Below are 23,275 nucleotides of genomic sequence, written 5' to 3' on the forward strand. Positions count from 1 at the left end.
TGTGACGATAAGAGAATAGAAGCTTTCGAATGTGGTGCTACAGAAGCATGCTGAAAATTAGGTGGATGGACCGCTTAACTAATGAGGAGGTACTGAATAGAATTGAGGAGAAGAGGAATGTGTGGCATAACTTGAATAGAAGAAGGGACCGGTTGGTAGGACACATTCTGAGGCATCAAGGGATCACCATTTTAGTATTGGAGGGAAGCATGGAGGGTAAAAATCGTAGAGGAAGACAAAGAGACGAATACACTAAGCAAATTTAGAAGTATGTGGGTTGCAGTAGTTAATCGGAGATGAAGAGGTTTGCATAGGATAGAGTAGCATGGAGAGCTGCATCAAACAAGTCTCTAGACTGAAGACGACAACAACAACAACACATTAACCAGACAATATATTGTGCAGTTTTCTTAAGGTTTTGTGATGGGCACTTTCAAGTAAATAATTCATAAAAATGCAATTTTTAACATTTTTAGTAGTAAATATTTACATAATACGGATAGAAGCGAAGTTACTGTTTATAATAATATCAGTTGTATCTAGTAATATAACAAGGAAGTTCGCATTCTGTGACTCCAAATTAGGGAAAAAAAGTGGAAAAAAATTGAAATTTTTGTGTTTTCTTCTTGTAAGTTAGAAGAGAACCCAGCTGTGTGTGTGTGTGTTCTCCATCTTGGTCCTGCAAGAATTGGGTATCTGTTCAGTAGGCTCCATGGAACCCTGTGTGGTACAAGGCCAATTACTCAGGGAGGTCACCTGATATCATTGAGGGTATGTTAATGATAAATCTTCCCAGGTACCATACACCCCTTGGCTTGGATCACATCACACTTCGGGTTGGATATCTCGGAATTTGGGGGAGGACTGTGGATGTGGATAGGGGAGAGATGGGTGTTGTGGGATACTTCATCTGGTTCATCCACTGAGACCTGTCCAGCATGGGAGACCCTGTCAGTAGCTGTGCTTCCACTGGCCTAGTCCTAAGCTTCTGGCACACACACAAGTCTCTGTCACACAGACAGTGCTTCTACAAGACCATATTCCCCAAAGAGGGACTTATTAGTTCATATGAAATCTATGATACCACAAAACCACACGCAACAAATCCATTATCTGACACTTCAGTTGACCTATGTTGCTAAGATGAAGCCTGCACTACCAAAAACACCAAAATTGCTCTTGTAACTAATATAACAAACCTCACCAATATAGATAAAAATTAATTCTGCCATACTTACTAATCACAGACCAATATAATTACCAACAACTAATAATGCAACACAAAAATTCATAAAAATTTGCATCAGCACCGATTTCGATATACAAGAAACACACAATTATGGAAATACGTGCATGTATTATACTACTACTCATCACACTGTTTTACTTAGGTGCTAAGCAGAGGATGCTGAGAGCTGAGGCTTGCATCTGATTTGTAGCGCATTGGATGTTGGGAAAAGCCGTGCCACAAACTCCTCCCAGGGCAGTCAGCGTACATTTGAAGTACAATTTGGATAACAGTTCTTTTTTGCAAAGGAGTCATCAGAGTGTATGGATTTCATGTTGAACAGCCTCTTCTCTCAGTTTTGTAAATAATATTGTCACTCACAGTCGACAACACCACATATGAATCAACACCAGATTCACAATCGCTAAGGTGCAGGGTACTACAGTGTAGCTACGGTTGGCAAAGACCATAAACAGTCCAGAGGCACACAGTCAGCGGACTCCTACCAATCGCAGAAGGACCCAGATAAGATGTGTGGCCATTATAATAAAAAGAATAAAAACATTCATACCAACCAAAGTTAGCCAACTCATAGGTATAGCAATAGCAAAAAGTCTTCAACAATATTTCTTGAATGGCTACCTAGACTTCAAACAAGGAACCACCCCACATGGAACGTCACATGTTGTCCTACCAACAGTGCCACATATACTGGTTCCTGGTCCGAGTGGCAGCAACTTTGGCCAATCTTGATCCTTTCCTGCAAACTTAACAATTCGTGTATAAGGCAATTAAACCAAATTACTGTAGGAATTTAACTGAGGACAGTGTGTCATCTCCCATAGTGCAGGAACCAATTTGTAAACTTTGTTTTCATATCCATAACTAACAAAAATGAAGCACAAAATTAAATATCCAACAGTAAACAACACACTGCACTGATAATCCCAAACCCAGAAATGAATCAGTTACTGTTAGCAAAAACACATTGTTCTTCCAATGTACTTCAATAACACTTAATTTTTATAAGAGGAGAGTACACCATTTCACTTTGAAACATTTATGCATACTGCATAATGATGATAAATAAGGGAACAATCTTATTCCTAATTCTTATCATTTATTTCAAAACTTTTTAGTTACTGAATATGCTGAAGTAGAGGCAGATAAATGATAATCATACAACAGAATGAAAAGAAATTGCATAATTTGATAGACGCATTCATGCATGACAACAGTGTTGGAAGACTGGTGAATTTACGATCAACTTTAGAAAGTCCACGACACGTGCACAAATACGCACAAGGTGCTATGACCTATGTAAGAAAACGAGGTTGTCCTTGTATATTTGCAACATTCACTTGCATTTTGTCATGGCTGGAGATGAAAGAAGATATGATTTCTGGATGAGCTCCTATTGACTGGCATGCCACAACAGCTTGAGTTGTTTGACAAAAACAATGAGACTCATGGATGTAATTAAAAAGTATCATATTTTTGGAATTGCTAGATGCTGGATGTGCACAATTGAATGGTAGTATTTGCATTTGTTGCTATCACATTGGGATGGTCACTAGGATTTCTTTCATCTCTTATGCATCATTGCATATTTCAAGGGAACAAATTTGAGATTCATCTATAATGTTCTCGAGCTTTTACAAATATTTTTGAAGCTACATGAATATTTTCCAATGTTCTAAAATATTCTAGAATACTATGAATGTATGGGAATGTTGCCAATGTTTTATTAGGAAATGTGAATTTAACAGTACTTAAAGTATTTTTTGGAAACAAAGAATTTGGAACATTATGTAATTAAATAGATGAAAAATCTACTCATCAATAGGTGGCAGGAGAGCACAAGCGTAAATTTGCAAGCTTTCGGAACGAGTAGCTCCTTTTTCTGGCAGAAGGATTGAAGGGAAAAGTAGGGGGATGGAGGAGGAGAGAGGTTGAGTGAGGTTAAGGTGCAGGTTGTAGCAGATGAGACTAAATGCAGTTCAGTTGTTACAGCATTGAACAAAGATATGGTTAAAGAGATGCAAGATATTCTGGCTACATAGCCAATTGCTGATCACTTTGTGGTGATCAAAAATACTTTAATCACCACCCTGTTACAATCAGAGGCGAAAAGGCTTGAGAAGTTGTTGCATATAGAATAATTGGGAAATTGCATCCCCTTCTGGTTGCTATGCCACCTGTGGGCACTTGCAGGCAGTACAACCAATGATGATGTACTCAGAAATATCTGGCTATCACAGCAGCTGAGGTGTAGGTGTATCCAGCCATCCAATCTGCCATTCTGCAGCAGTGACGACTTCCGCCAGCAGATCTTCGATTGAGACATACATTTATATGCCACAATTTCTCAGTCTAGGTCTATGACACAAGTTCATGTGGCAGTTTGCAGTGGTAAACATGGGACCCTCATGCTCAGAACTGATTTCATATCATTTTATGGTCTTTTACGAGACTTCTGGCATCAGTCTTTTTCATACCACTACTAATTTAATAGCCAGTGAACATTATGCTGTATGATTCGTGCAATACATACTATCAAAGGTAAATCTTCATACTTAGAATTTCTCAGAACTTCCCATTCATACACCCATCTGATGTGTATACAACAGACCATGTTACATTATACACTCCCTATCCCAGAACCTCTTACCCACACCCGGCTTTGTAGATTGACACCTAAGTTGCGGGTAATGAAGCAAGAGTTTTTGTCCATGTTGTGTCAAGGGTTTGTCAACCTCAACCAGTAGCTTGGCCTCACTGCTGTATATCATTTCAAAGAAGAATAATGGGTGGCATCCGCATTATGGACAACTCACCACAAGTACAATCCCTTATAAATATCTGATGCTCCACATTGAAAATTAAGCACACAACGTACACAGCACACACATTTTCTACCAAGTAGTTCATCCGTATCATCAGATGCCTGTCGTGCCCAAATATCTATCCAAAATTGTTGTTACTACTCCATTCAACCCCTGTGTATTTGTGAGAATGCCATCCAGGTTATGCAGTGGTCCAGAAATGTTCTACAGTTTTATAGTTGAGATAATGTGCAATCTTGATTTCTGTTATGTGTACATCAACGCTGTTTCGGTAATGTTTGCTATGTAATCATAGCACATGCAGGATTTGCACCAAATTTTAAACTGTGGCCGTTTGCAGGGACTGATTATTAAACCTCAGAAGTGTGTATTCGGAGTGACAGATGTGCTGTTCCTCAAAAACACAATCAATGCCCAAGAAATTCGGCTGTCGCAAAAGAAAGTTGAAGCCATAGTCAAATACCCACAGACGGTCACTATCCAGGAGTTGCGATCATTCCTAGGTATAATAAATTTCTATCTTCATTTTGTACTCAACCATGCATTGGCAGCTCCATGAATAAATGGTTGAGAGCAGCCCCGAAACCAATGGATGAAATTTTGCAGATTGTCAAAGCAGTGGCAACTTCTCCAAAGGGAAGACTGCCATTGCAGAAACTATACTGTTGGTGCATCCTGTCACCTAGGCCCGCACTTTGATGGTAGATATGTTGGCAACTGCAATGGAGCAGTGTTGGCAACCTCTTGTGCTTAGAAGCTTTCACCAGACCAGCGAGGCTGGTCATCATATGATCATGAGCTGTATTTGGCATATGTTGCCAAAGAAAAAGTTCTGCCATATAGTCAAAGGATAGCAGTTTACTTTGGTCACAACCACAAGCCAGACAGTTGCATTTCATCAGAAGCTGGGCAAGGCATAACCATGACAGCTACACCACTCAGATTACGTTGGCCAATTTACAATGCATGTTATTCATGTTTAGGGTGATTTGAATGTTTCAGCAGATGCTCTCTCGCGTGTCAAATTCTTACAACTCTAATAGAGTATGAATCTCGTTCCAAGTCACACTGCCTTGATCCACAGTAGTGAGTGGCAAAGAGGCAACCATTTGTATCCCTGCAGTTTTAACACCAAGGCATTACGTCATTACATAACTTGGCACATCCAGGGGTCCATGTTATGTTGTATCTTGTGAAGTGCACTTTCGTGTGGCTGAGTATAGACAAAGATTTTAAGCTATTTATGCGACAGTGCATGTCTTACTAGATTACTCGAAATCTCAAAGTATGACTTTGCAAATTTCTACAATCCAGTCAACAATTTGAGCATCTCCATTTAGATTTATTGGGCCATTACCATCATCCAGATGTTTTATTTACTGCCTCATGGCATCCACAGCTTTCTGCTTTGGTCAGAAACCTTCTCATGGGTAAGATAACCGCTGAGACTGTGGCGGCAACCACATTTTTCAAGGATGGACTGCCCATTTTGGCTTGCCACTTTGTGTCACTGCAGATAAAGGCCGATTTGTTTAAAGCATTCGCCACACTGCTAGGCATGTTTACAGCTTACCACACTGCAGCTAATAAACTCATGGGAGGACTGCACCATCAATTGAAGGCAACATTAAGAGGTCATGATTCACAGCATTAGATGAAAGCATTGTCCAATGTGCTCCCACCTTCACACATCCATGAAGGAAGACCTCAAGGTTACAGAATCTGATCTCGTATATGGCCAAACAATAAGATTCCTTGAGCATATGTCTAATGGATCTGTCTGACTCTGATTTTGTCTCCAAGCTGTGGGTACACATCGGACACCCTACCCTTTGCATCCCAAAGCCAACTCACTAGCCCTTTTAGGGACTCTAGTAACATGTGACCAAGTCTTTCTCTGGTAAAATGTGGTATGTGAGCCACTTCAATCCCCCATATGATGGACTTTACACAGACCGTGATAGGAACAAAAAGATGTTTCAGATTGATACTACGGGTATTTGCACCATACTCAGTGGATCGACTCAAGCCTGCATTTCACAGCCCCCCCATCGGCATGGGCACTGCAGCTACACCACTTACTGGAAATACGACACCCTAGCTACCATCAGCTAACCCACCAGATACCAGTCACAACAATCAACAGACCCCAAAGTTACAGGTACTGCAGCAGAGATAACTATGCCCCAATGTGCAGTGAATTATTATTGTTGTTTTTGTTGTTGTTGTTGTTGTTGTTGTTGTGGTCTTCAGTCCTGAGGCTGATTTGGTGCAGCTCTCCATGCTACTCTGTCCTGTGCAAGCTTCTTCATCTCCCAGTACTTACTGCAACCTACATCCTTCTGAATCTACTTAGTGTATTCATCTCTTGGTCTCCCTCCACAATTTTTACCCTCAACACTGCCCTCCAATGTTACAAATTTGTGATCCCTTGATGCCTCAGAACATGTCCTACCAACCGGTCCCTTCTTCTCATCAAGTTGTGCCACAAACTCCTCTTCTCCCCAATTCTATTCAATACCTCCTCATTAGTTATGTGATCTACCCATCTAATCTTCAGCATTCTTCTGTAGCAACACATTTCGAAAACTTCTATTCTCTTCTTGTCCAAACTATTTATCGTCCATGTTTCACTTCCATACATGGATACACTCCAAACACATGCTTTTAGAAATGACTTGCTGACACTTAAATCTATACTCGATGTTAACAAATTTCTCTCCTTCAGAAACGCTTTCCTTGCCAATGCCAGTCTACATTTTGTATCCTTTCTACTTCGACCATCATCAGTTATTTTGCTCCCCAAATAGCAAAACTCCTTTACTACTTTGTCTCATTTCCTAATCCAATTCCCTCAGCATCACCCGACTTAATTCGACTACATTCCATTCTCCTCGTTTTGCTTTTGTTGATTTTCATCTTATATCCTCCGTTCAAGACGCTATCCATTCTGTTAAACTGATCTTCCAAATCATTTGCGGTCTCTGACAAAATTACGACGTCATCGGCAAACCTCAAAGTTTTTATTTCTTCTCCATGGATTTTAATTCCTACTCCAAATTTTTTTTTGTCGCCTTTACTACTTGCTCAAAATACAGATTGAATAACATCGGGAATGTGCGACAACACCCTATCTCACTCTCTTCCCAACCACTGCTTTCCTTTCATGCCCCTCAACTCTTATAACTGCCACCTGGTTTCTGTACAAATTGTAAATAGCCTTTCGCTCCTTGTATTTTACCCCTGCCACCTTCAGAATTTGGAAGAGAGTGTTCCAGTCAACATTGTCAAAAGCTTTCTTTAGGTCTACAAATGCTAGAAACGTAGGTTTGCCTTTCCTTAATCTTTCTTCTAAGATAAGTCGTAAGGTCAGTGTTGCCTCACGTGTTCCTGTATTTCTACGGAATCCAAACTGATCTTCCCCAAGGTCGGCTTCTACTAGTTTTACCATTTGTCTGTAAAGAATTCGAGTTAGTATTTTGCAGCTGTGGCTTATTGAACTAGTAGTTCGGTAATTTTCACAACTGTCAACACCTGCTTTCTTTGGGATTGGAATTATATTCTTCTTGAAGTCTGAGGGTATTTCGCCTGTCTCATACATCTTGCTCACCAGATGGTATAGTTTCGTCAGGACTGGCTCTCCCAAGGCCGTCAGTAGTTCCAATGGAATGTTGTCTACTCCTGGGGCCTTCTTTGACTCATGTCTTTCAGTGCTCTGTCAAACTCTTCACGCAGTATCCTATCTCCCATTTCATCTTCATCTACATCCTCTTCCATTTCCATAATATTGTCCTCAAGTACATCGCCCTTGTATAGACCCTATATATACTCCTTCCACCTTTCTGCTTTCCCTTCTTTGCTTAGAACTGGGTTTCCATCTGAGTTCTTGATATTCATGCAAGTGGTTCTCCTTTCTCCAAAGGTCTCTTTAATTGTCCTGTAGGCAGTATCTATCTTACCCCTAGTGAGATAAGCCCCTATATCCTTACATTTGTCCTCTAGCCATCCCTGATTAGCCATTTTGCACTTCCTGTCGATCTCATTTTTGAGACGTTTGTATATCTTTTGCCCGCTTCATTTATTGTGTTCTTATATTTTCTCCTTTCACCAATTAAATTCAATATTTCTTCTGTTACCCAAGGATTTCTACTAGCCCTCGTCTTTTTACCTACTTGATCCTCTGCTGCCTTCACTACTTCATCCCTCAAAGCTACCCATTCTTCTTCTACTGTATTTCTTTCACCAGTTTCTGTCAATTGTTCCCTTATGCTCTCCCTGAAACTGTGTACAACCTCTGGTTCTTTCAGGTTATCCAGGTCCCATCTCCTTAAATTCCTACCTTTTTGCAGTTTCTTCAGTTTTAATCTACAGTTCATAAACAATAGATTGTGGTCAGAATCCACATCTGCCCTGGGAAATGTCTTACAATTTAAAACCTGGTTCCTAAATCTCTGTCTTACCATTATACAGGGTGTTACAAAAAGGTACGGCCAAACTTTCAGGAAATATACCTCACACACAAATAAAGAAAAGATGTTATGTGGACATGTGTACGGAAACGCTTAATTTCCATGTTAGAGCTCATTTTAGTTTCTTCCACCTACACTCAATGGAGCACATTATCATGATTTCATACGGGATACTCTACCTGTGCTGCTAGAACACTTGCCTTTACAAGTACGACACAACTTGTGGTTGATGTTCTTATCCGAGCTCCTACGCATTTTAGTCGAAGTGTTCGTACGCTACTCAACAACAGATTCGGTGACCGATGGATTGGTAGAGGCAGACCAATTCCATGGCCTCCACGCTATCCTGACCTCAACCCTCATGACTTTCATTTATGGGGGCATTTGAAAGCTCTTGTCTACGCAACCCTGGTACCGAATGTAGAGACTCTTCGTACTCGTATTGTGGACGGCTGTGATACAATATGCCATTCTCCAGGGCTGCATCAGCGCACCAGCGATTCCATGCGACGGAGGGTGGATGCATGTATCCTCGGTAACAGAGGACATTTTGAACATTTCCTGTAACAAAGTGTTTGAAGTCACGCTGGTACGTTCTGTTGCTGTGTGTTTCCATTCCATGATTAATGTGATTTGAAGAGAAGTAATACAATGAGTTCCAACTTGGAAAGCAAGCGTTTCCGGACACATGTCCACATAACATATTTTCTTTCTTTGTGTGTGAGGAATGTTTCCTGAAAGTTTGGCCGTACTTTTTTGTAACACCCTGTATAATCTCTCTTTATACCTTTTGGTATCTCCAGGATTCTTTCATGTATAAAACCTTCTTTCATGATTCTTTAACCAAGTATTAGCTATGATTAAGTTATGATCTGTGCAAAATTCTACCAGGCGGTTTCCTCTTACATTTCTTACCCCCAATCCATATTCACCTACTATGTTTCTTTCTCTCCCTTTTCCTACTCTCGAATTCTAGTCACCAATGACTATTAAATTTTCGTCTCAATTCACTACCTGAATAATTTCTTTTATTTCATCATACATTTCATCAATTTCTTCATCTGCAGAGCTAGTTGGCACATAAACTTGTACTACTCTAGTAGGCATGGGCTTCGTGTCTATCTTGGCCAGAATAATTGGTTCACTATGCTGTTTGTAGTAGCTTACCCGCACTCCTATTTTTTTATTCATTATTAAACCCACTCCTGCAATACCCCTATTTGATTTTGTATTTATAACCCTGTATTCACCTGACAAAAAGTCTTGTTCCTCCTGCCACCGAACTTCACTAATTCCCTCTATCTTTAACTTTAACCTATACATTTCCCTTTGTAAATTTTCTAACCTACCAGCCTGATTAAGGGATCTGACATTCCGTACTCCTATCCTTAGAATGCCAGTTTTCTTTCTCCTGATAACGACGTCCTCCTGAATAGACCCCGCCTGGAGATCCTAATTGGGGACTACTTTACCTCCGGAATATTTTACCCAAGAGGATGTCATCATCATTTAACCATACAGTAAAGCTGCATGCCTTCGGAAAAATTACGGCTGTAGTTTCCCCTTGCTTTCAGCCATTCGCATTACCAGCACAGCAAGGCCGTTTTGGTTAGTGTTACAAGGCCAGATCAGTCAATCATCCAGACTGTTGCCCCAGCAACTACTGAAAAGGCTGCTGCCCCTCTTCAGGAACCACACGTTTGTCTGGCCTCTCAACTGTATTGCTGAGGCACGCAAGCCTCCCCACCAACGGCAAGGTCCATGGTTCATGGGAGAGGGCAGAGAATTGTAGTCCATAAAATACCCCAATGGACTCCATGAAGCAAGACATTTTGAATTGCGCTGTGCGAGCATGTACACACACACACACACACACACACACACACACACACACACACACACACACACTGCTGAGGAATGAGTGAGTTCACAGAATTTAGAAAATTTGTGTTACAATGTTAATTTTGATAAGTAATTACATATGTCTGCTTGTGTCTGTATATGTGCGGATGGATATATATTTGTGCTTGTGCGCGTGGGCGTGGGCGTGCGCGTGCGTGCGCGGGTACAGTGCAATTCAAAATGTCTTCAGTAAGGACAACATATTTCTGGATTTTTTGGTGCTTATTGGAGTTACCCGCAGGCATTAATAAAGTCAATGAACATATCACCGAACATAAATACTTCAAGCACTGTGTATACCTGTCCCTTTTCCCCCTAAGGTAAGTCTTTCCGCTCTTGGGATTGGAATGACTCCTTACGCCTCCCCTTAAAACCCACATCCTTTCGTCTTTCGCTCTCCTTCCCTCTTTCCTTATGAAGCAACCTTGGGTTGCGAAATCTTGAAATTTGTGTGTGTGTTTTTTATTGTTTTTATTGTCTCTTATCAACATACCAACACTTTCATTTGGTAAGTTAATGCATCTTTGTTTTTATATGTATTTCAAACTACTTAGCAGCAGTTATTTTTGTTTCCATACATTTATTCTATCAATTTTGACTGAAAGTGTTTCATGCATGGTTAGAGTCCCCTGAGCTCATCACACTCAAAAAGTTCAAGTGCTCAGTCCATTGTGTCATTAGAAAGATCTTTGCTGTGGTTTTTGCGTAATACTACTAGCACACCTTGTTTGTTTTCTATCGGCTTTAATCATATTTTGAGATAAAACTCTCCTGAATATTTTTTGTAATAGAACAACTTCTTGATGCCAGTGTAAGAATCTGAATTTTGTCAACATGAGTAGAGAGGAACACTTTTTCTTTAAAGTCTTGCGATAACCGAGTGTAATCAGAGCAGTTTATGCAGTATTGTTCACCTGAACCTCCTGGCTGCTATAACATATCCAGATCAAGGCCACAAGCATACAACACTTGACTGGTTATTAAGTTTTATGCTGTATTAACTTTGCACTTCATATAGGGTTTTAAATTACTTTTACGTTTATCTGAAGTTTGAGGTACATCATCTTCAAATGAAGCTGAAATTGTAATAGAAGCCAGAATTTGTTGCAGAGTTCAACCATACTTGCTGAATTTTTTTGCTTATTTTCCAGAGTCTCATTAATCGATTTCAACTTTTTTCATTTGTTACGATTATTGGAAGAACGTTAAACAATATCTTTGTAGAGGCTCAAATTTTGTCAGCAGAATGTATGTACAATAAAGACAAATTGTATATTCAGCATGGAACTTCAGGCCAGAATCACTCAACAGTAGTTTGCTTTGTTAGGGAGAAAAGTCTCAAATATTTTGCAGCCTTTTCCTGTGATAATGGGTTAGCACTCTGGCGACTTGAAGCATCCAAATGACCAAAAGTACACTTAAGCAGGCTGTCTTTGCATGATGAATACATATGATTTTCAAAGCATTATTATGAAAAGTCACTAGCAAAAATACAATTTTATTATATCTGTTGCTGTCGGCTACTTTTTTCTTGCATAATACTGTTCTAAAAAGTTGAAATATTACAGAATGCCTCTAGTGTTTTATTTTCTATTCATGGCATACTGAAGTTGCATAAATATGCATTACTGCTTTCCAAAACATTATCTGATATTTAAAAACTTGACAAAATAGTAATCTGTTTGACAAAATTCGTAGAGAAAATGAAGCTTTCTATACTGAATGATAGTTAAAAGTATCGATCAGGTGCTCCATGAGATAGAAAGATTCAATTCAAAAGAAACTAATTTTTTGCACATAATTTTTTCATCATTGAATCTCACCCTCATCTATCTCAAAAACAATCACTGTGACAATATTTGCAAGTGTCATAAATAAGATAGCCTATTGGACAGCACGATCACGAAAGGAGACTTGTAAACAAAGTATGAGAAATTGCAAGAAGATCTGTTGCAACAAAAAATACTGAAGACTTTGAGCATTGTTTGGAGTGGAAACACTTAAAAGGATATACAACTTCGATTACTTAAAATGCAAACTGTTCAGCTAATTTCCCAAATTTTGCAGCTTTACCACAGCTGTACACTCCCAGTATTTGAAACATGCCCTCTTCTATATATATATATATATATATATATATATATATATATATGTCTGTGTATGTGCGGATGGATGTGTGTGTGTGTGTGTGTGTGTGTGTGTGTGTGTGTGTGTGTGTGTGTGTGTACACCTGTCCTTTTTTTCCCCTAAGGGAAGTCTTTCCGCTCCCGGGATTGGAATGACTCCTTACCCTCTCCCTTAAAACCCACATCCTTTCGTCTTTCCCTCTCCTTCCTGAAGAAGCAACCATCAGTTGCGAAAGCTAGTAAATCTGTGTGTGTGTTTTGTTCATGTGCCTGTCTGCCGGCGCTTTCCCGGTTGGTAAGTCTTGGAATCTTTGTTTTTAATATATATATATATATATATATATATATATATATATATATATATAAAACAGAAAGACACTTCCACATGGGAAAAATATATTAAAAACAAAGATTCCAAGACTTACCAAGCGGGAAAGCGCCGGCAGACAGGCACATGAACAAAACACACAAACACACACACAGAATTACGAGCTTTCGCAACTGGCAGTTGCTTCGTCAGGAAAGAGGGAAGGAGAGGGAAAAATGAAAGGATGTGGGTTTTAAGGGAGAGGGTAAGGAGTCATTCCAATCCCGGGAGCGGAAAGACTTCCCTTAGGGGAAAAAAAGGACAGGTGTACACTCGCGCGCACACACACACACACACACACACACATATCCATCCGCACATACACAGACACAAGCAGACATATTTAAAGGCCTTTAAATATGTCTGCTTGTGTCTGTGTATGTGCGGATGGATATGTGTGTGTGTGTGTGTGTGTGTGTGTGTGTGTGTGTGTGTGTGTGTGTGTGTGCGTGCGAGTGTACACCTGCCCTTTTTTTCCCCTAAGGGAAGTCTTTCCGCTTCCGGGATTGGAATGACTCCTTACCCTCTCCCTTAAAACCCACATCCTTTCATTTTTCCCTCTCCTTCCCTCTTTCCTGACGAAGCAACTGCCAGTTGCGAAAGCTCGTAATTCTGTGTGTGTGTTTGTGTGTTTTGTTCATGTGCCTGTCTGCCGGCGCTTTCCCGCTTGGTAAGTCTTGGAATCTTTGTTTTTAATATATATATATATACTTAAGTTGCATCAGCTTACAAAGTATTAAAATTATGAGGCTGGAAATTTATATCTTCCTTGGTTGTTTATAAAATGTGCACATAAATTTTGAGCAAAATCTGAGGTAGTCAAGTCGGTAACATCTGTAAATTAGATCATTTGATGTGGGAGTCATCCATTGTATAATACTATAACAACAAATACATGCCTTTACAGTAAAATGAGTTTGGAAGTAGTGAGTTAGCAATAGCACCAGTTTATTCCTAGCACTATTCAGGAATTTTAATTACCTGAATACATGTTTCACTATCCTGTCCATAACTAAACCAAGAAGTTATACATACAGGATGTACATAAAGTCCAGGAACACTTTGTTATTTATTGTACAAGAACTAAACATTGTACAGACACCATACATATTGCATTTTGAGGAGAAACTATGAAAGTTTTTTTTTACAAACATTTGATATGCGAACCATAAGTGACCCGGCAGACGTCAATACATTAATTGAATTCTTGCCATACCCATCCCAGCATGGCATCGTCGACTGTGGCAGTCTCATATTCTCTCATGGAGCTCTACTACATCACGTGTTAGAGGTAGTGCATACACCAGATCTAATGTGTCCTCACAGAAAAAAGGCCGATGAACAGCCGTAGCACTCTTGTTTTTGTCGAAGTCCAACACACAGAAAGCTCGCTCTTCACCTGAACTTGCCATGTTTCCGAATAGTGCTGACTATCAGCAGATTACCAAACTACACTGTGGCGGTATACATGGGAAGAAAAGAAAAAAAAAATAGCTTTCAGGGTTTCTCTTCAAAATGGCATATGTATGATATCTGTGCAATGTTTGATTCTTGTGCAATGTTTGATTCTTGTGCAATAAATCATTGAAAGTGTTCCCGGACTTTATGTACAACCTGTATATGAAGAGATTTGCCCAGGATAATCTAGCCTGGAGAATTGCCAATGCACTACTCACAGTTTGTTGAACTATCTAGGAAAAATTCAAGACCCACCCTCAAAGCTTTACTTCTGTCAGTACTTCTCTCCTGTTTTCCAAACTTCACAGAACTTCTCCTGCACACCATGTGGCACTAGTACTCTTTCAAGGAAGATGTGTAGACATGCCTTAGCTGCAGTCTTTGGGTAACTCAGCGGGAAAGAGGAAATGAACATGTTTTGATTTAGACTTCTCCAAGAATACCAGTAATGATGGCATTAGGGAATAATGATAAGTATCACGTGCAATTTACGGTATGCTTGTTTACGTGTAATGAAGTTAGGCATTCTTTTCTAATAATGACTGTGTTACATAACAATGAATCACTTGAAAATTGTTGCTTTTATAATTTTTGTATACAACTGTTGTGCAAAATAAATTTAGCATACCAATGATGAGCCAACGAACTTTTTAAGTGGAGTGCACATTACATTTGTTGGCACATTATGTTTACATAAATTCATAATGTCATATAGAATGTGGAATCAAGTACCAGCTGTGTTAGCATGTTAAACAACAAGAATTAATATTCCACACTGAAAATGCAGATGGAACAGAACTGTCCATGTTACCAGATTATGCTTCTATTTATGCGTGCATAGAATGTTTTAGTAAATTTCGGTATTTCATAAGTTAGTCCCAGAACCTTTCAGAAGACAAATAATTGCAGGAGGCGGAAATCTATAGTGATAGCATCATGGGCATTTTACGGCACGTGGCAGAAACTTTGCCGCAATTTTCTGGCAATATTATGAAGTGCAGTCAAATGAAACCCTAACATTTACCACAATAGGACCGTGGAAAACTTCAGTTCAAAAGTAATCACCACATGTGTTAAGATATGTTTCCCACTGGGGGACAAGACGATCAATTAGTGTTTTATAGATTGTGGTCACCCACTGACAGATCAACAACCGCACCCTTTCTTGCACTCCCACGTCCGACTCAGACAGACATTCACACGTTTTTGTTCAGTTTGCCAAAGATGGGCTGTACAGAGGATGCTGCGGTGTTCCATGACCTAGTCATTGAGCATAGCCTTTGTTTGAATGGCATTGGGGACAGGTATTATCATGCAACAGGAAGATTGTGTCCAACAGCATTCCTGGGTATTTTGATTTTATGGAACATTACAGTTTCAGCAAAATGTCTTCTCAGCACTGTGCATTGATTGTGGTTCCACACTTGAGGACCAAAAACGATGCATCATGACCTTATATGGTGTCACCATTTAAAGCCCAAGGACCAAAGGCAAAGCCAACAGTGGAAACGCCTAAACAATGGCTATATGTCTTTCCAGTAAGGCAGTGCAGAGGATGATTTGTGGCAGTAGAGTATGCCAGTATTTAGTTACTAGGCCTGCATCAAGCAAAACACATTTCAGGGTCGAAATTTACCATCATCATTTGGCAGGACAACTGTTCAAACCTGTGTCCCAACAATTCAGATTCAGGTTTTCCGTGATTTCCCTAAATAACTTAAAACAAATGTCAGAATGGTTCCTTTGAAAGGGTATGGCCAATTTCCTTCTCAGTCCTTCCCTAATCCAAGCTCGTCTGTCTCTTAATGACCTTGTTGTCAATGGGATGTTAAACACTAATCTGCTGCTTGTAATGATTCTGCCATTATGTTTGTTGTAAGACTGAAGAAAAAATGTTTGTAGTTGTATAACATAGCAACAGAATATGCAGGGCTAATCACATTATGAATGACATTAGTCCAAGCAGGTTGTAGTTTTTCACCTGAAATGTTGTAAGATGGAGTCAGATGTGGGAATTTACATCCTGCAGTATTATTGAAGCCAACAGCCTTGCCGCAGTGGGAACACAAGTTACCATCTGATCACTGAAGTTCAGCAATCTTGGGCTTGGCTAGCACTTGGATGAGTGACTGTTTAGGTCTCCTGAGCACTATTGTCAAGCGGGGTGCACTTAGCCCTTGTGAAGCAATTTGAGGAGCTTCTTGATGGAAAAGTAGTGGCTCTGGTCACGAAAACTGGATCTGGTCACGAAAACTGACAATGGCAGGAAGTGCTAACCGCGTGCCCCTCCATATCTGCAAAGAGTGCTGCCTATTGTCTGAGAATGACATGGCAGTCGGTCTGTACTGTTAAGCCTGGTAACACCAGCAGTTCTGTTCCGCTGGAGAGTATTATTGAAATTCACGAGGACATGTATGTAACTGCAAGTACAAAAGATGAGACTCTCCATTTTGCTATCAGTGTTGGTTAGATGGATAGACCATCTTATTAGTTTTGTCTTTGGTACATATCAATGTTAGTAATAAAATATTACAGCTCTATTACGAAAGTACAACCATTTCAGCTTTTGGTAGCAACAACTTGCAACACATGAAGTAGCATTGGCGAACAACTCTTCCTGCTCATTGGGCAATTTCGGTGATGTTTGGACACATGCACTTTGTTGGTCGTCACCACACTGTACTTGTTTGCAAAGCAACGTTAGAATGGGTGCCCAGTGCTTTGTGCTGCTCTGTGGCACTGTTCAACTGTAATATGGAGCTTAGAAACACAGTGATATTGACAACGTTATAATAGCACAGTGGTGACTGTAGATGTTAGTGAGAAGAGGAATTTTCACTTTTTGGTTTTGTTGTGTATTTATTTCCCTTGGCTAATAGTGTCTCACTTTGTTTTGGCAGATTGCACATGATTGCAGCTTATCTAAAAGCAGAAAATTTTTGATTTGCAGTTTAGTCAATCACCACTTAACATATTAGAACTGTTTGCATTTTTCAGACATGTTTTTTCAGATGCTCGATTTTGACAAACTCATTTTACACTGTTTCTAGTTTCACATTTTAATTCCACAGTCTTGCATGGAGCTATTTAGACTATCTATACACAGCTGCCATCTTGAAAAAGAAATCAAGGTGTACTCCAATCATGGCTGTGTATTGGAAATACTTCAAGTCAGCATCAGCATTTAAACAATTAAAACATTGTAAAAATTTGTTCATTCATTTATTTATGTATCATGCTCTGTAGTCACCACCATGAAGGAGAAACTACAGAATGTTGAGTGGTTTAAGATGTACATTAATGTAGAGGAACGACTGCTTAACAAATTTTGTACACTGCATTAATAGTTATCTATCACTACAGTGCTGTGTAATATTTTATGCTTACACAGGTTAAATTTAACATAATGAAATTAGCTGCCGTGGTCACGGAAGTGCTTGTTTTGGTGTCTGTGTGGTTGTATGTGTGAATTTGTGTACTGTTGCTGAAAAAAGATCTAGTGCTTGAAAGCTAGTGTGTTTACTGTTTTTTCGTTATGTGTGTCTGTGCTCTGTTCATTGATTCGCCGTAGGCGAGTGGTTGCCTTTCCCTTATTTTACATATTGCTTCATCCAAGAATTTCAATTATTATTGTACATTACATATAAAGAAATTGATGAATTTAAATATAGGGCATAAGCTGTGTATATGTTGGAGACATATGAAGACAACAGTGACTGAAAAGAATGGTGAGGAAATGCTCAGAATTATTGAACTATTTCAACAACCAGGTTTTGTTGGAATTTGCAAAATCCCCTCGCCCTCCCTCTGGAAATGAGCCTATGTACTAACAAAACATTGTTTAGGTCTGAAGTGTTCTGGCTATGTTGCTATACTGAAGGTTGAGGTGCTGCCATTATCTCCACCAGTATATGAAAAGTGTAGTTGCTGCTCACCATATGGCGGAGATGTTGAGTCGCAGATAGGCACAACAAAAAGACTGTCAAATGAAGCTTTCAACCAAACAGGCCTTCATCAAACACTTTGTTTGACAGTCTTTTTGTTGTGTGTATTTGAAGCTAAGCATCTCCTCTAAATGATGTGTAGCAACTATCCTTTCGATAACATTGTTAGTGTTCCATTCTGGAATTTCCATTGTTTGGTGTGGATTTATGTTTGATATATGCTATTGTAGTCTCTACTTTCATCTCTGGCGAAGATCTGTGTGTAAAGAAAATGCTGTGTTTTCTGTAGTTTGGCTTTCGTGTTAAACTTGAGGTACTCCAATAACTGTATGAGTAGACTATGTGATTTCAGTTAATATAGAGAGGATGTCTGTGCCATCTCCAATAACACCATATCCATGAGGGAACATTTCTGATAGCTGGCAGTCCTGTTGCCAACCTTCAGCTGTAAAGTGCAAAGTGTTTCAGGCGAAACCAAATCGTTTTCAGAGCTGTGTAAACACTGAGGCTTTGCCATAGCGAAGAATGCAAAATTGTATTACCTGACTGATGAGCTAGACATGCAAAGCAGCTGTACCAATCTCACTTCAACCACTGGAGATCTTTTTTCTGATTCTACAATATTAAATTGTGGTGAAATGTCATTTCACTTCTACAAATCATTGCCAGACATGAAAGAAGTGTTAAATGACAGGGAAAAAATCCTAGGACCAGCTGACAATTGAACAAACAGCCTTATTGTAGTGGTAATACTGGTTCCCATAAGATAACCGAAATTAAGCACTGTTGGGCTTGGCTAGTACTTGGATGGGTGACTGTTGGGGGTCTGCCGGGTGCTGCTGGCAAACGGATTGCACTCAGCCCTTGTGAGCTCAATTGAGGAGCTACTTGACTGAGAAGTAGCGGCTCTGGTCATGAAAATTGAGAATGGCCAGGAGTGGTGTGCCGATCACATGCCCCTCCATATCTGCATCTAGTGATTTCTAGTGGCTGAGGACGACATGGCATGGCAGGCAGTCAGTACCTTTAGGCCTTCCAAGGCCTATTCGGACAGAGAGAACAACTGACAATTGAACTACTAGGATTTTTATTTGTATGTGATATTGACCTCCGAGTCAGGCTGGAGAGCACAACACTTTTTCAATGGGTGGAGGTTCAGTTGCATTAAAATTGAAGCATTTTGTGGAAATACATTTTTGTTATCTGAGATATACTGCTGCCCATTTACTTATGTTGAAGCTCCATATGTGACAAGATTTCTTTATAAAGAAAACCTCCATCATCCCTCTTGTGTTTTGATATGGGGATAGTATACCCATTACATCTTAAATTTACAGCATACAATATTCATTGGTGCTCCATATTCCATGTCAGTTGTTTACAATAGTGGCACCTCAGCGCACTTCTCATAGCATGTAGTCTTTCAAGAGTATTGCCAACATCGTCCCAAAATCCTATACTTACCTATTCTTCCAGGTAAACAGATCCTTTTACCTAACAACAAATGTATCAGTATAGACATATCCAGAATGAGATTTTCCCTCTGCAGCAGAGTGTGCGCTGATATGAAATTTCCTGGCAGCTTAAAACTTTGTGCCGGACCGAGACTCGAACTCGGGACCTTTCCCTTTCGCAGACAAGTGCTCTACCATCTGAGCTACCCAAGCACGACTCACGCCCCGTCCTCACAGCTTTACTTCCGCCAGTACCTCGTCTCCTACTTTCCGAACTTCACAGAAGCTCTCCTGCGAACCTTACGGAACTAGCACTCCTCGGAGAAAGGATATTGCGGAGACATGGCTTAGCCACAGCCTGGGTGGTGTTTCCAGAATGAGATTTTCACTCTGCAGTGGAGTGTGCGCTGATATTAAACTTCGTGGTAGATTAAAACTGTGTGCCGGACCGAGTCTTGAACTCGGGACCTTTGCCTTTTGTGGGCAAGTGCTCTATCATAGTGGAAATAAAACTGTGAGGACAGGGCATGAGCCGTGCTTGGGTAGCTCAGATGATAGAGCACTTGCCTGCGAAAGGCAAATGTCCCGAGTCTCAGTCCCGCACACAGTTTTAATCTGCCAGGAAGTTTCAGTATAGGCATACTCAGGATTTACTTTTATCCATTGTTAACAATGTTGTCATCATGACTGTCTTTCCTTTCATAAAAATGGTAAGAAAACAAACTGCCTTCAGTCATTGATCATGATTTTATTACATTGCACGATGCATTTTGAGAACTGGGTGCTCTTCTTCAAATTCTTGGAATTAATTTTTCATTACCACTGGCCCTGTTAATTCACAAGGACTTATTACAGGGTGACATAACATGCTGTATTGCAGCTCCATTCTCTCTCTCTCTCTCTCTCTCTCTCTCTCTCTCTCTCTCTCTCTCTCTCTCTCTCTCTTTACGAAACTGTGACAAAGAAAAAATTTACATACTGTTTTCAGTAGTTGTCACATACTCTTTGACAGCATGTGTAAACATATTTACACACACACACACACACACACACACACACACACACATTCTCACTCTTAGTTACAGCACATTTGTAAGGGATCACATGATCTTATTTGAAACTTGTTGTATGAGCTCAAATAATGCTGACACATTAGTATGCATAGATAAGACTGTATTGTGCAAGTCTTGTATGTAGTTAAAAAACGCCATGCACCTGGCATCAGTAAAAACAAAGTGTATTCATAAAGTTTTAATTCTCAACTAAAAAAAAAAAAAAAAAAAAAAAAAAGTTACAAAATTAATTTTTTGGTTGTTTGAAGGTACATGTCTGCAGTCATGGTACAAACAAATCCCCACACTGAAATGCTGTAGTATACTGCTAGAGCAGCCAAACAAACTGGTGCAGCCCCTTGTGAAAGTGGAGATGGACTGAGGCATTTTGTTTGGCTCCTAGCAGCATACTATAGCATTGCAGCATGGTGATTTCGATGTGTACCATGACTGCAGACATGTAGCTGCAAACAGCCAGAAACTTAATTGTGTAACTTAATTTTTGCAAGGTGATAATTAAAACTTTGTGTGGCCCATATAGTTGTATGAGGGTGGTTTGATAAGTCTGGTAAAAAAGGAAGAGAAAAAATGTTTGGTTTATAAATAAATCACATTAATTCTCAATGAGGTCTTCTTTGAGGGTCCAGCAATCCTCCAGCTTTTACATCCCCCCTGGAAAAAAGGTTCTATCAGGCTCTGCAAAATATTCGTTAAATGCAACTGTCACCTTCTCCTTTGATCAACATTTCTTCTCAGCAAGCCGAAATTTCACATCAGGGAAGAAGAAGAATTCACTTGGGGCTAAGTCTGGTGAATTGTTATGACTGATGTGTTGGATAGTGTATTGTCTTGGTGAAAGAGCAAATTTTTGTGTGCCAATCTTCTCCATTTTCATTGGCAGACAACACACTGACCAATTCAGGCATCTGTCGAAATAAAATGTACATTATATGTTGTTGAAATTCTGTGTACAATCCTTGGCATAATTGAACTTACCAACCATGAAGGCACAATAAAAATGTTCCATTATTTCACAGAAATTTACCAGACTTATCAAACCACTCTCATATTAACGAGAACATTTATTGCTGTATTTTGTAATTATTATTGCTTAGGTAACATTTTGTGTATGTTGGTTATTGAAGAAACAAATTTACTTGTCTTATCTGCTTATCGTGTAAGGCAATACCTTCTTTTTGTGATTAACATAATACTACATTCTGAACACTGTAAGTAACTTTGAAAAAGTTTGGTGTGATGATTGTCATTATTTTGAAAGCGCAGATTTGTATTACACTGAGTGAACAGGTGCTATTACATCTCATTTTCTTTTTCAGAGATGAACAAGACATGCAGAATAACATAAGAGCAGGGATCTTGTGTGTTATATTCTTTTTCCTGATAATTTCCGTTTTGGCATTCCCAAATGGACCATTTACAAGACCTCATCCAGCGGTGTGGCGGATGGTATTTGGAATGAGTGTGCTCTATCTCCTTGCTCTACTGTTTATATTATTTCAGAGTTACAAGACTGTAAAATCAATAATTTTATGGATTGACCCTTCCTTAAAAGATTTTCACATAGACATGGACAAGGTAAGATCAATATTTTGTTTCTCTTTCTTTCTTTAGGATTTGAATTAATCAGATATTTTGTAGCTCCCACACTTGGTTAGCTAAAGTACTGAAATAGTCAGTAAGCAGTAGAAAATGGATGTGATTCAAGAAACTATTATGTCATAGGGATTTAAATGTGACAATAAACAAATAATAAAATTAATTGCACTTAATTGTTATAAATAAGAACTTTGACTATCTTCAAGCTGAAGAAGTGACAAATGCAAGACAGAGAAAATTGCTGACAAGGTAGGGAGGTTTCTGGTAATGATGAACTACAGAAAGCTGATCAAGAGATCAAATACTTGGAATATCAACCATAAATTGAAAGAGGGGGGAAAAACAGAAATTTCAAAAGAAAAAGCATAACTTTTTGCTGTGTAATTACCTTTTTACCTACTTGCACAAGAAATTTTGTACATATTATTCTAACAGCTTTGCTTTACAGTAAAAAATAATTCAAACTGAAACCGTAGGAAGATAGAAATAAAGTCTTTTTAACTAATAGGTGAGTGGAATTTTTAAATTTTAAGAGTTGGGTGTTATACTAATTTCTGAAGTGATATGATATGGAGTGAAGGAGAATATAGGAGGAGATAGACTTGCTCGAAGTTGTGGAAAGGATAACTGTTTAGAACTCTACATGAAAGAACAGAAAGAGAGACAATATTATGGCATAAGGAACACTTGAGAAAAGCGACAAAAAAAAAAAAAAAAAAAATCTGTGGGAGATAGTAACGTAAATTCATATTTGGTGGGCAATAATAGTGAAGTAGACCCTTTGGAATAAGGCCCATGCATAACATTCTTTA

General features: G+C 39.3%; 1 protein-coding gene across 8 annotated transcripts in view; it reads left to right on the plus strand.

Moving 5' to 3' along the window:
* Window positions 1–23,275, plus strand: part of LOC126333600 (phosphatidylserine synthase) — a 150,191-nt gene that overhangs the window by 27,026 nt on the left and 99,890 nt on the right. For all 8 annotated transcript variants that reach the window (XR_007564315.1, XR_007564301.1, XR_007564295.1 and 5 more), the window contains exon 2: window positions 22,184–22,442. Coding sequence is in view for 5 of the 8 variants with exons in the window: in XM_049996749.1 (XP_049852706.1) it covers window positions 22,184–22,442 (259 nt within the window). In the remaining 3 variants the exon portion in view is untranslated. The remainder of the gene's footprint in view (window positions 1–22,183; window positions 22,443–23,275) is intronic.

The sequence above is a fragment of the Schistocerca gregaria genome, chromosome 2 (genome assembly GCF_023897955.1).
Source record: "Schistocerca gregaria isolate iqSchGreg1 chromosome 2, iqSchGreg1.2, whole genome shotgun sequence".
Lineage (NCBI taxonomy): Eukaryota > Metazoa > Arthropoda > Insecta > Orthoptera > Acrididae > Schistocerca > Schistocerca gregaria.